The 13757-nt window shown below is 33.8% G+C and overlaps 1 protein-coding gene across 2 annotated transcripts in view; it reads left to right on the forward strand.

Annotated features, from left to right (window-relative positions):
* The window catches only part of EEA1 (early endosome antigen 1), a 134964-nt gene that overhangs the window by 86550 nt on the left and 34657 nt on the right, over window positions 1-13757 (forward strand). For both annotated transcript variants that reach the window (XM_084880321.1, XM_084880322.1), the window contains 4 exons: window positions 3533-3736; window positions 6784-6984; window positions 7961-8074; window positions 12511-12666. In XM_084880321.1, coding sequence (XP_084736447.1) covers window positions 3533-3736; window positions 6784-6984; window positions 7961-8074; window positions 12511-12666 — 675 coding nt within the window. The remainder of the gene's footprint in view (window positions 1-3532; window positions 3737-6783; window positions 6985-7960; window positions 8075-12510; window positions 12667-13757) is intronic.

Raw genomic sequence — 13757 nt, forward strand, 5'->3', positions numbered from 1 at the left:
TCTTGGTCCACAGCTCAATGCTCAAACACTGAGCATGCTGGCAGGGCACAAAATATTTTTTAAAATAATATTAGGGGACCCTCATTCACTAACTCTAAAATTGCCACCCAGGTTAAAGAAGGCAGTAAATAATGCTCCTGTCTTTCCCTTCTGAATTTGGAGAGTGGCTTGGGAGTTACAGGGACAGGAGTCAAAATACTGTATTCATTTATTTGTTCTTTCATTCACTCAGTCAACAAATATATGTTAGTGTCTGCTCTTAGCTAAGGAATTGATTTTGTAGATATGACAGTGAAGAAAACAGATAAAACTGTCGGCTTCCAGGGACCAAATAATAGCCAAAGTAAATAGGCAAAATATAAGTGTATTAAATGATGATGAAAAAAGGGATGGGGAGCTAGAAGTCAATAACTGCAATGTCAGCATGCCAAGGAAGGCCCCTCTGAAAAGATGAAAATCCTGAAGGAAGGAGGTTGTGAACCATGTGGGTATTAGAAGAGAAGAACATCAGTATATTAAAAGCCCTGAGGCAGGAGCATATCTAAGGACCTTTAGGAAGCCAGTGGTTGGAGTGGTGAGAAGTATTAAAATGGACACAGAGAAATCATAGAGGATCAGAACATGTCGAGCCCTTTAGGTTATTTTAAGAATTTTACTCTTGAGTGAGATGAGAAATCACTGGAAGGTTCTGAGCAAAGGAGTAACATGATCTGACTTATAATTTCACAGGATTACTCTGGCTGCTGTTTTGAGAGTAGATAGTAGGGACACACTAGTAGAATTAAAGAAATTAGCTAAGCAACTACTACAGTGATCCAGGTAAGAAACGATATAGGTTGTACATAATGTTATTAACCAGGAATAAAAATTAAAAAAAATAAATGAGTAGAGGAAGAACAGCCCAAAGAGAGAATGATCAGAGGGCCTACAGAATGGAAGCTAAAGGACTTCAAAGCTGGGTGTGTTGTAGGGATGCCCAGTATGATGAATGAAAAATGTCCACTGGATTAAGTAATTAAGAAGTAAATTTGTGACCTTATCAAATGTAATTTAGCTAAAGTGAAGTAGTTGCAAGTCTGATTTTTGATTGATGAGTAAATGAGAAATTTAGGAGTTAAGAAAGTAAATATGTATTACATTTGAAATTTAAATGTGAATTGTATGAAAACTGAGCCAGAGGCTTGGTTCAGGAAGTGTTTGGGAGAATGAGAGATACCTGAACATGTTTATAATCTAGGACAAACAAACTGATGGAAAGAGAGTAATTGAGGATGTTGGAGGAGAGGTGACTGAAGAAATAAGTTATTGAGAAAAGCTATGATATCACTGATACAATAAATTTGAATTTGATGTCACTGATACAGTAAATTTGAATTTATCCTTAACCTTTATGGGTTAGGAGATGGAAAATCAAGATAGATATTCCTGAATATCCAACCTCCCCCCCACCCTTTGGATATAGTTAGGATAATAGCTGAGTGTCAAGCAGGAAGAATTTGAGAAAATATTGAAGCTTTTTCATAGTTATTGAGGGAAATGTTTGAGGGTGAGAATCTCATTAAGTGAAATGATAGGTTGATTCTGAGTAGGTGATGGAGATTCAAGTCTAGAAATTTGTAGTGCCACCAATCTGGAATTTTGTGATTTTTCTCTAAAATGTTTAGAGAGGTAAGGATGAAGGAAGCAGATTGCAATATTAATCTAGGCTTTCTTGGGGGTGGCTGTATTGGAAATTTGGGGGTGAAGAAATGGAGAATGTGGTTGAAAGAAGAGTAAAGGTTAGTTCACATCCATATGCGAGGTTCTGGAAGAGAAGTTAAACTTATGCTAAAAAAGCTAAAAAAAATAGAGATGAGTGTCTTTTTGACACTGAAGAGCAGAAATGAAGTATGAAATTGGAAGGTGGTCAGGAAGTTGTGGTCACAGAGTAGGAGAGATGAAATTTTTCATTTGGAACAATTTCAGGGGATTACAAGATTCTACATGTGAATGATTTAATAGAATGAGTAAAGGTATAGGAATTAAGGTGATATGAATGTTGAAGCTATGCTTTTAATTCTCTATGTATTTTGTATTTCCCAGGAAATTGGCAGAAATTGGGATTGAGAGAAAGACTAAATCAGGTCTCAAGTCTTCAGTGAATGAGGTAGGGATTTATAGATGATAGCAACACAGAATAGAGAGTAGAATAAATGAATTATTTACTTACTCTCCAAAGCAGCATGAAACTTTTATATAAGGGAGAGAGCAGTTGTGGTGAAAAAACAGGAAAGGGTCAACTTCTCTGCTTTCCCACAGGAATGGACTAAGGGGGGATCCGAGTCTGTAAAGAGAAAACCACATATCAGTTACTCCTTGGAAACAGAGTGACTGGAAAAAAGCTTTGGCCTGTGGTTCTAGATTAGGGGAATGTGGAGAGTGGGGATCATTAGTGGCAGAAAAGAGGATGAGAGCAGAGAGATCAGGTTGTCTTTCCTCATTGAGTGATTGAAGTTTAGAGAAGCATGTTTAAAAGTGACTGATCTCCAATATTTTAATATTAGTATAAATTATTGAGAATACCAGGTGGTTGCTGGCTCTGTCTCACACAATGGTAGGGGCTGTGACAGGACTGGCAGAGGAACTTGTAGGGCCTTGTTTTGGGTAGAGGCTCTCTGACTCTTAAAATGATTGAGGCTGTGAGTCAGACAGCTTGAAAATGTTAATGGCATTGTTCTAGATGTGGGCTCTTGCACTGTGCTCTGTGTAACATTACTTTGGTAGAATGGAAAAGGGATCCCTTGTTGTATTGATAGAAGAGTCCTTTTGAGGTATTGAAGTGAGTCTTGAGTGTTTGCGTGTTAGAATGTGGTCATTTATTTTTCAACAAGTATCTTAGAGCATATGTGTCTTAGATAATCAATGTATAAAACAGACCAAAATCCTCATCTTTGTGGAGCATATATTTTAGTGAGGAGGTGGAGGGAGGCAGGCAAGCATGAAAAATAAATCATTTAGTGTCAGAAGATAAGTGCTTTGGGAAGAAAATATTCAGGAGAGAGGATATTGGGAAAGGCTGTGATTTTGTATATTGGTTAAGATAGGCCTACTGAGAACCTAATATTTAAATAAACATTTGAAGAAGAGAAAATGAGCCAGGACTCTGAGCACTGTATATTCCAGGGAGAAGAAAAAATTAATGCAAAGGCTCTGAGATAGGAGTATGCTTGGTGTGATTAAGGAATAATGAGGAGTCCCATGTGTCTCAAATGATTGAAAAAGAGTAGTAGGTGGTGAGGACAGAGTGTTACAGTAAGGATGTGGTTCATTGAAGGTTTTTTTGTTGTTGTTAAATTCTAGTTTATTATCAATAATATAGATTTATATTAAATATATAGTATTAATTATTTAAATACATTTGCAAGGTTAAAATGATTAGAAAAAAAATTCAGACTAAGTGTTTGAATTACTAAGTATATTATAAATTATTTTATGTTTAAGGAATAACTTTTTAAGCTCTCTGTCCTTAAGGTCAGTTTTCAATTCTTTACAGAATGATTTGGAACAAGTACTACGTCAAATTGGTGATAAGGACCAAAAGATCCAGAACCTTGAAGCCTTATTACAGAAGAGTAAAGAAAATACTTCCTTACTAGAAAAGGAAAGAGAAGACCTTTATGCAAAAATTCAGGCTGGTGAGGGGGAGACTGCTGTTCTTAACCAGTTACAAGAAAAAAACCATACATTGCAGGAACAAGTAAGCTTATCAGATCCCTTCTTTATCTAAAATTCACTATTATCTCTCTAAATCTTATGAAATTCTTTCCTTAAATGATTCTTCATTATGGTTATTTTTAGTACCTTTTATATTATATATTTTGACAAATGCCATCTCATTTACCTTGGAGGTAGGATGCCATTGTAGTGAAATTAAGTTAACATGATTTGAGACAGGAAATCTCAGTTCATGTCCCAGGATATAACTTATTTCCTATATGAACATAAGCAAATCATTTCACCTTGTTAGCTCATTTGAAAAGTAGAGTTGTTATTAATAATTATACTTGCCTTATGGAATTTTGTTTTGAAAAAACAATGACTAATAAAATCTGTATAATAAAAGCCTAAGCGACCATTACGGTGGAACAACCAGAATGACCGGTGGTTATGATGTACACTGACCACTAGGAGGCAGACCTTGTCTCCTGATGGTCAGTGCACTTCAACAAAGGGTGCACCATTCAGCCAGAAGCTGGGCTCATGGCTGGCAAGCGCAGCAGCGGTGGCTGGAGCCTCTCCAGCCTCCATGGCAGCGCTAAGGAGCAGCAAGCTGAGCAGTAAGGAGCAGTGAGCAGGTGGACAGTAAGGAGCGAGGGACTGAGAAAGGGCAGAGGCTGGGCTGAGGAACCCCTCCCCCACCTCTAGTATTTTGATAATATCTTTGGAATATACAATACAACTAATAATTTGATGTTACCTTAGCCTAACATTTATATATAGTTTAAGAGAAACTAGTCAGAGAAGAAAGACGTAGGTAAATGCTCAGTTAGAGTGGTAGATGCAGGAGCCAGACAGATGATATTTAAAATACATTTAAAATATGTTTTTATTGATTTCAGAGAAGGGAAGGGAAAGGGAGAGAGAAATAGAAACATCCAGAGATGTCACACCTCTAATGTTACTAGAGTAAAAAGCTAGTGTGTATCCAACCTAACAAAGCATAAAAACAAACCTAGAAAGGATCCAGCTGAACCACAAGTACGATAAATGCTGGAACAAAAGTCAACATTGTTTGAAAGAATTCAGTAAAATCCAGAGCTGTCACAATAAATATAAAAAAATTGTTGAGCTGAAACCGGTTTGGCTCAGTGGATAGAGCGTTGGCCTGTGGACTGAAGGGTCCTGGGTTCGATTCTGGTCAAGGGCATGTACCTTTATTGCGGGCACATTCCTATTAGGGGGTGTACAAGAGGCAGCTGATCAATGATCTCTCTCGTCGATGTTTCTAACTCTCTATCCCTCTCTCTTCCTCTCTGTAAAAAGTCAATAAAATATATTTTTAAAAAATTGTTGGACATATGAAGAAGCAGAAAACATGTTAATTCTAAGCAGGAGAACAATCATTCAATGGAAATGAGACTCTGAAATGAAAGATGATGGCATCACCAGACAACTTCTTTAAAAACTTCTTATATACGTATGGATATAAAAGAAAAACTATAGTAATAGAAACAGTGGAGCCAATAAAACAGAACCAAATAGAACTTACAGAACAGCAATTTTCAACCATTGTACCCTCCAAAATTTTAAAACATGCAATACCGACTATTTTAATTAGGAGCACTGATCTCTTTCCCTTATATTGTCAAATAAAAGAGTGACAACAGCAAACACAACAATAGCTGTTAAGTGTAAATGAATCAAAATTATACCTACTTTTTGGTCAGATCAGCAAAAACTATACAGTGTGTCCCCAAAAATATATGTACACTTTAACATCCGATTTTATTACATCTTGAAATGAAATGTATTTTAATAAACACTACTTTTATAATTATTCAAAGTGTGTATACATTTTTTGGGGACACCCTATATTTTTTTGGTGTGTTGTAGAATTTTAGTAATTAGTTTATATGTGCTATGAGATGAAAAAGGTTGAAAATTGCTGTTGTAGCTGAAACCGGTTTGGCTCAGTGGTAGAGCGTTGGTCTGCGGACTGAAAGGTCCCGGGTTCGATTCCGGTCAAGGGCATGTACATTGGTTGCGGGCACATCCCCGATGGGGGGTGTGCAGGAGGCAACTGGTCGATGTTTCTCTCTCATCGACGTTTCTAGCTCTCTATCTCTCTCCCTTCCTCTCTCTAAAAAATCAATAAAATATATTTAAAAAAAAAAGAAAAAAAAAGAAAATTGCTGTTGTAGAGATTTAAAAGAAGATCTGAAATGAAAATTTCATTAGATGGGCTTCACGGATTAAGCAAGTAGAAAACAGTATCAGTGAACATAAAGAGAAGGTAATTAAAACTATTTAAAATAAAGCACATAGAGAGAAAAGGCTAGAAAAAAAATGAGTATGCCTGATTAATGACTTGTGGCACAGTATCACATATAATTAGTCACAGAAGGATGGGGAGGAGGAAAATATTAGTAGAAATAATGGCTGAAAAAGTTTTTAGTTTGATTAAAATTATGTATCCACATTTATGAAACTCAATGAACCCTCCTTCCCCCCCCCCAAAAAAAAAAATCAGGTGAATTAGATTTTATCTAAGTTAAAACAATGTATACTATCCATTTTGAAAATAAAAGCCAAGATGTAGACTAGGAGAAAGTACTTATAATGCATATGTCTAACAATTTAGAACTATTCAGAATATATGGGGCACTTGTATTATTCAGATCAATGATTGGAAATAGAGAGGAGAGGAAATAGATCATGACTTCACAGGGACATGAGGAAATTTTTTTGAGTAATCAAAATGTTCTTTATCTTGATTGTGGTGATGATTAAATGAGTGCATATATTTATCAAATGTCTAACTATATAATTCAATTCGGTTTTGTTTCATGTAAATTTAAGCTTAATTGAGATGGATTTAAAATAGGAGTCTCTGAATTTCATGTTATTTCTTATGCTTTTGAGATATTACATTTACTTATTTTTGGAGAGATGTGAACAATTCTTCTTGAAAAAAAATTAAGATAACCTTTCATAGAGCATTTTATTCTCATGGTACTTGAATTTGGGTTTCTTCGCTCTTGTTATACATTTGTGCCCTTCATAATTAGTTTGCTATTGTGGTAGGTAACTCAACTGACAGAGAAGCTGAAGAATCAGTCAGAAAGCCATAAACAAGCCCAGGAGAATTTGCATGACCAAGTGCAAGAGCAGAAGGCACATCTTAGAGCTGCACAAGATCAGGTCCTTTCCCTAGAAACCAGTGTCAATGAATTAAATAGTCAGCTAAATGAAAGCAAGGAGAAGGTCTCTCAGCTTGACATACAGGTAATATTGAATTATGCAAATGAATAAAACACTAATTTTAGGCCATCAAATGTTTTAAAAATATTGTTTCCCTCTCTCTTTATATCCCTTGAACCTCTCCATCCCTACCCCACTCTTCCTGGCCTGATCTCCATCTCTCATTAATGGAAAAAGATTGGGAGTAAGAATTATATAAAGGCTGTATTTAGACAATTTGTTGTGCTTTCTTGTTTGCCTTTTTTTCCTCTTTCTTCTGGCAAACCGTATTTCCTGAAACTACCGATCTTTTTGCCTTGCTTTCATAAAGTTCTTATTTCTGTTTTTCAAGTTTAAAATAGTTTGATATAACACCTTTAGATTTATAGGTTAAATATATTTTTTTACTTTGTTTTTTCTTTTTATTTTACTTTAAATGTATGATTTAAAAAATACCTTTATATGGTACCATTACGTTTAAAAATATATATATTCTTTCATAAGCCAATATAGAAATTTTATTCATTGGCTCAATTGTGGGGTCAGAAGTAAGACATACTTTTTTCTCCATCCTCATAATTGGTTTCTTATTGTATACTATGGTAGAGAAAGTTATAGAAACATTTCTTTATTTTAGGAGCTTAATTATACTAAAAATAGGAAATAATATAACAACTTGGAATATAAGGATATTTATTTATTTATTTTCGAAATATAATTGTTTATCAGATGAGTTATATGATAATCCAATTAATGGATGTCCAATTTAAGAAAGAGAGAAGTGTTTCCATGACAGATAGGAACATCTTTTTAACATTTATCCAAACATTATTAGGAATCTTTCCTACTTTTTTCTGTTTTAGAGATATCACATACTAATTTTTCAATATTTAAATCTTTATGCTTTTTTGCCAAATGACTTAAAATTTTACATAATTTAGTGACAAAAGCCATGTATAGTCGATGCAAGAAGAAATCAGTAACTAAATATGGATTAAATGACTTGTAAATTTTGTTACAGGTTAAAGCCAAAACTGAATTGTTGCTGTCAGCAGAAGCAGCAAAAACTGCTCAAAAAGCAGATCTTCAAAATCATTTGGACACAGTCCAAAATGCATTACAAGATAAACAACAGGTAGGTGTACCTTATGTGGTTTACACCATAACCTAATGTTTTGATAGAGAATTAATTGTAAACATATATAATGGTAACACCCAGTTTTATGTTGTTGTGGTTGACTTGCTTATTCCCCTTAATTTCTTCCTGAGTTCAGAACCAGTTGGAGTGGTAGATGCAGGAGTCAGACAAATGAAGATAAAAATATCATTTAAAAAATAATGTTTTTATTGATTTCAGAGAGGGGGATGAAAAGAGAAACAGCAATGATTGATCGGCTGCCTCCTGCATGCTCCCTATTGAGGATCAAGCCTGCAACTTGGGCATGTGCCCTGACTGGAAATATGGTACTTGAACTGTAGCCTCCTGGTTCATAGGTTGATGCTCAACCACTGAGCAACACTGGCTGGGCTCATTTTTAGTTTTTGATAAGCTCACCTATAGTGCATCTATGATTGGGCCTTCTGAATAATGTATTTCTCACCTAGGCTAGAACTTCATGAGGAGCTGAAATATTCAGTCTTAATTGTTGAATTGTTGTTCTATCCCATGAAGTGCCAATCACTGGGAAAGAGAGATTTGCACACATGTTTTTAGTAGACATTCTGGGCTGAAAACCAGATTTACTTATCACTTGGAAGCAGTAAAGAGCAACATGCAGCCGAAACCGGTTTGGCTCAGTGGTAGAGCGTCAGTCTGCGGACTGAAAGGTCCCAGGTTCAATTCTGGTCAAGGGCATGTACCTTGGTTGCGGGCACATCCCCAGTAGGGGGTGTGCAGGAGGCAGCTGGTTGATGTTTCTCTCTCATAGATGTTTCTAACTCTCTATCCCTCTCTCTTCCTCTCTGTAAAAAATCAATAAAAATATATTAAAAAAAAAAAAAAAAAAAAAAAGAGCAACATGCATTCCATCGCAATAATAAAAGTTGCTCTCTTTTCTTGGGAGTCATTGGAGTGGGGGCGGGGGGGATATATAGAAGTTACCTTTTTCAAACTTCCTTCTTAGGGAAAAGGACCAAATTTTGGTAAGTTATCCTTACTTTTTACCAGGTAGGCAGTTTTAAAATTTATATTTTATTTGAGAAGTAATAGTAGTTGTTGGTCCAAATTTTAAAAACAATATACTAAGTATATCAAGCTATCAAAACAAAACTGATTTTTATATATTCCCTAAACTCCAATCCTTAGAAGGAATATTTGCTATTAAATTTGGTATGTATCCTTCTGACTTCTATAAGTGTTGCATAAACCACACACACATATACACACATTTATACTTTTATTTTATAAACAGAATCACTATATAGGTTATTTTGCAACCTACTTTTTACTTACACATCTGGAAAGTATTTTATAAACATAAGATCAATGCCAGAAACTATAATGGAAAAATATTTATAAGAATAGCCACATAAAAGTTTTTTAAATTTATCTGCCAAAAACATTAGTAACAAAATTCTAAAGCTAATAGGAAAAGAATAAAAGATTTTCTGAAGTATGTCTGATGAAAGGTTAATAGCTTTTATATTTAAAACACGTTTACATAAGAAATAAGTGAACCTACAAAAAGGTGATCAAAACTATATTAGCAAATATTCATGTTCATTAAGAACCAGTTGCAAATGAAGACAACAATGGAATATACCCTTAAAGAAGTAAAATGTGTGTATATGTTTAACACTTAAAGGATTGGAGATAATTTAAAGAACAAGACACTTACATACATTCTAGTGGGTTGTATATATTAGTTCAATCTTTTGATCATGGTAGGGGAAGCTATTTAGAAATCTATTTCAAGAACTTTAGGATTTTTCATATATGCTAGCTCACTTTTAGTCCTTTATTTCAAGGGAATAATCATAGCTTTACAGATGTTGTTTGTACCTCTGTTAATAAATGCAGAAAGTTTAGTAGTAATATAAGAATCTAAAATAGGATATTTGGGGCCACATATGACAAACCTACAGTCAACATCCTACTCAATGAGCAAAAACTAAAGGCATTTCTCTTAAGAATAGGAACATGACAGGAATGTCTGTTTTCACCACTCTCAATCAACATAGTACTAGGAGACTTAGCCATAGCCGTCAGACAAAAAGAAAAAATAAAAGGCATCCAATTTGGAAAGGCAGAAATAAAATTGTGATTGTTTGCAGATGAAATAATATTGTACCTAGAAAACCCTAAAGACTCCACCAAAAATTTACTTGATTTAACAAATGAACTTGGCAAAATAGTAGAATATAAAATTAATATTCAGACATTGATAGTATTTTTATATACCAATAATGAACTCTCAGAAAGAGAAACTGAAGGAACAATCCCATTTACCATTGCAACAATAAAAAATAAGATACCTTGGAATAAACTTAACCATGGAGGTAAAAGATCTGTATTCAGAAAACTGAATTTCTTGAAAAAAGGAATAGAGGAAGATACAAAACAAATGAAAGAATATATCATGCTCATGAATAGGAATAATGAACATAATCAAAATGTCCACACTATCCAAAGCAAGTTATTGTTTCAACACAATCCTTATTAAAATACCAATAGCATATTTCACAGATCTAGAACAAATAGTCCAAAAATATATATGGAACCAAAAAAAACCCCCATGTAGCAGCAGCAATCTTGAGAAAGAAGAATAAAGTAGGAGGATCACAATACCCAGATATCAAATTATATTACAAAGTCACTAATAAAAACAGACTGGTACTGGCACAAGAATAGACATATAGATCAATGAAACAGAACAAAGAACCCAGAAATTGACCCAAGCCATTATGCTCAATTAATATTTGACAGGGAGGCAAGAGCATAAATGGAGTTAAGACAGTCTCTTCAATGAATGGTTTGGGGAAAATTAGACAAGTACATGCACAAAAATGAAACTAGACCACCAATTTATACCATACACAAGAATAAACTCAAAATGAATAAAAGACTTAACTATAAGTCATGAAACTATGAAGGTCCTAGAAAAAAACCACAGGCAGCAAAATCTCAGACATCTCTTGTAGCAATATGTTTGCCGATAACATCTGCTAGGGCAAGGGAAACAAAGGAGAAAATAAACAAATGGGACTATATCAAACCAGAAAGCTTCTGCACAGCCAAAGAAAGCATTAACAAAATGAAAAGGGAGCCCACTGTATGGGAGATTGATACATATAATGATACATCTGATAAGGGGTTAATTTCTAAAACATTTAAAGAACTCATATAATTTAACAAAAGGAAGATAAACAACCTAGTTTAAAAATGGGCAAAGGACCTAAATAGACACTTCTACAAAGTGGACATATTGATGGCCAAGAGACATATGAAAAAGTGCTCAGTCACTAATCATCAGAGATGCAAATTAAAATGACAATGAGATATCACCTCAGACCTGTCAGAATGGCTACCATCAACAAATGATAAGTACTGATGAGAATATGGAGAAAAGGGAACCCTAATACACTACTGTTTGGAATACAGACTGGTTCAGCTGCTATGGAAAACAGTATGGAGTTTCCTCAAAAAATTAAACATGGCCGAAACCGGTTTGGCTCAGTGGATAGAGCGTCAGCCTGTGGACCAAAGGATCCCCGGTTCGATTCCGGGCAAGGGCATATACCTTGGTTGTGGGCACATCCCCAATAGGGGGTGTGTAAGAGGCATCTGATCGATGATTCTCTCTTATCGATGTTTCTAACTATCCTGCCACTGCCACTGTGCTTGCCAGCCATGAGCCCAGCTTCTGGCACACTGACCATTAGGAGGCAGCTCCTATGTTGAGTGACTGTCCCCTGGTGGTGAATGCACATCACCGGTCATTCTGCTGTTCAGTCAATTTGCATGTTAGCCTTTTTTTATATATATATATATATATATATATAGGATAAAGGAGGTTTCAGTGAAATAGTATGTAAAGTTAGTACCTGTTTTTATTTTAAAAATTGAAATAAACAGAAACTAATATACAGAACAGACTAGAAGAAAAGTTATCAAATATTAATTGTGTTTATCTGTGGGTGATGGATTTATTAGTAATTTTTATTTTGCTCTTTCTGTGTAATTAGATATTTCTAATGAATTGAACAAGTATCATAGATGTAATCATTTTTTTAATGTTATTTTTGAAAATAGTGTCTTGAACATTGAAAACATTTAGTTATAAATTATTTCAGCTTGTTTATTATTCTTTTGTATTTTTTGGTTTTCTAGAAAAAGTTATTGAACTGTATATATGTATAAACTTAGTATCTCAGACTATGCACAAGTTCAGTACAGAACCTTTAGATTGGTGGGTAAATTTAACCACTGAATATTCATTAGGCTTACCTGTGATCTTACTCCAGATAGTTTCACAAATAAAATTAGAGTTTTAATTTTAGTTTGACCAAACATTTAGGCACTATAGTAAAGTAAGCTTTACCAAAGTTTTCTTCACTTGTATTTCTCTGTAGGAATTAAATAAGATCACTACACAGTTTGATCAGATCACTACGAAATTGCAGGAGAAGCAAGAACATTGCAATCAATTAGAAAGTCATCTTAAAGAATATAAAGAGAAACACCTGTCTTTAGAACAGAAAACTGAAGAATTAGAAGGTCATATTAAGGTTTGTACAAATTAAATTGAATTTAGCAATATTTTTCACAGCTGTAGCAATGGAAACTGATGACTTGGATGGAATAAAATATTTTACATTTGCGAACAAGGGGGAAGTTGTGATATAAATTTTTTTAAATTACTTAGATTTTTTTATGTGTTAATTTTGAATTCTACATTTACTTTGATTTCTTCATTAGTGGATGGCTTTTAAAACTGACAATTAACATTTATACTGTTTCCATAGCAGTGTATAACTAGTATAAAGAGACAGTCAATCAGGGATCTACTTTATAATTGCAAGGAACTTAATTGTTTTTTTGTGTGAAGTCTCTTTTGTTCTGTCATTTTCTTACCTCCTTATTCCAATATAATATTGAAGGTATTATAGACTTTTTCCTTTTTTAAACTTTACATTTATATTCTTTGGATTTATTTCTAATTTAATAATAAATTTATTCTATGATATCCTGCTTCTTACTTTAACACAACTCCAAGGGAAAGTGCTGATTTAATAAAGAGATTATTAAAAGATATATCCTAGAAGGCATTGACCTGAGTCCTTTGTTTTTTAAATTAGAATTTTCAGTTAAACTAAAATTTCTCAAGTTTATATATATTTGGATGTTTTTTAAAAATAGGTTTTTAGAAACAATAATGTCTATTGTATTTATCATATATTTAACATTTTGTAATTATTATTTTATAGAGTATTCCATATGTTTTATATCAATATATTGTTATAAAATTAATGTTAGTTATATCAGCTATCCAATAAAAGTGTCAAGTAAGAGCCACAGATACCTAGGTTAGTTTATAAAATAGAGTGCAAAATTATTACACCTATATAAGAAAATACATTGCTTATAGATATTCAACCTATATTCTTAACAGCTTGATCTTTTAAATTTGTAAATATATACACAGTTATATGTATATGCATGGACAGAAACTACATTATGAAGAACAGTTTCTAGACCAAGATATTAAAGAAGCAAAATCAGGAATTTAATTGACATTATATTTAGGGTTAATAGGTGTTAATGAGAAGGATGATGTGACAGCTTTATTTTAGTTGTGAATATCTGTAAATACATGAGT

Source organism: Pipistrellus hanaki (genome assembly GCF_964339955.1).
Source record: "Pipistrellus hanaki genome assembly, chromosome: 3".
Taxonomy (NCBI): Eukaryota; Metazoa; Chordata; class Mammalia; order Chiroptera; family Vespertilionidae; genus Pipistrellus; species Pipistrellus hanaki.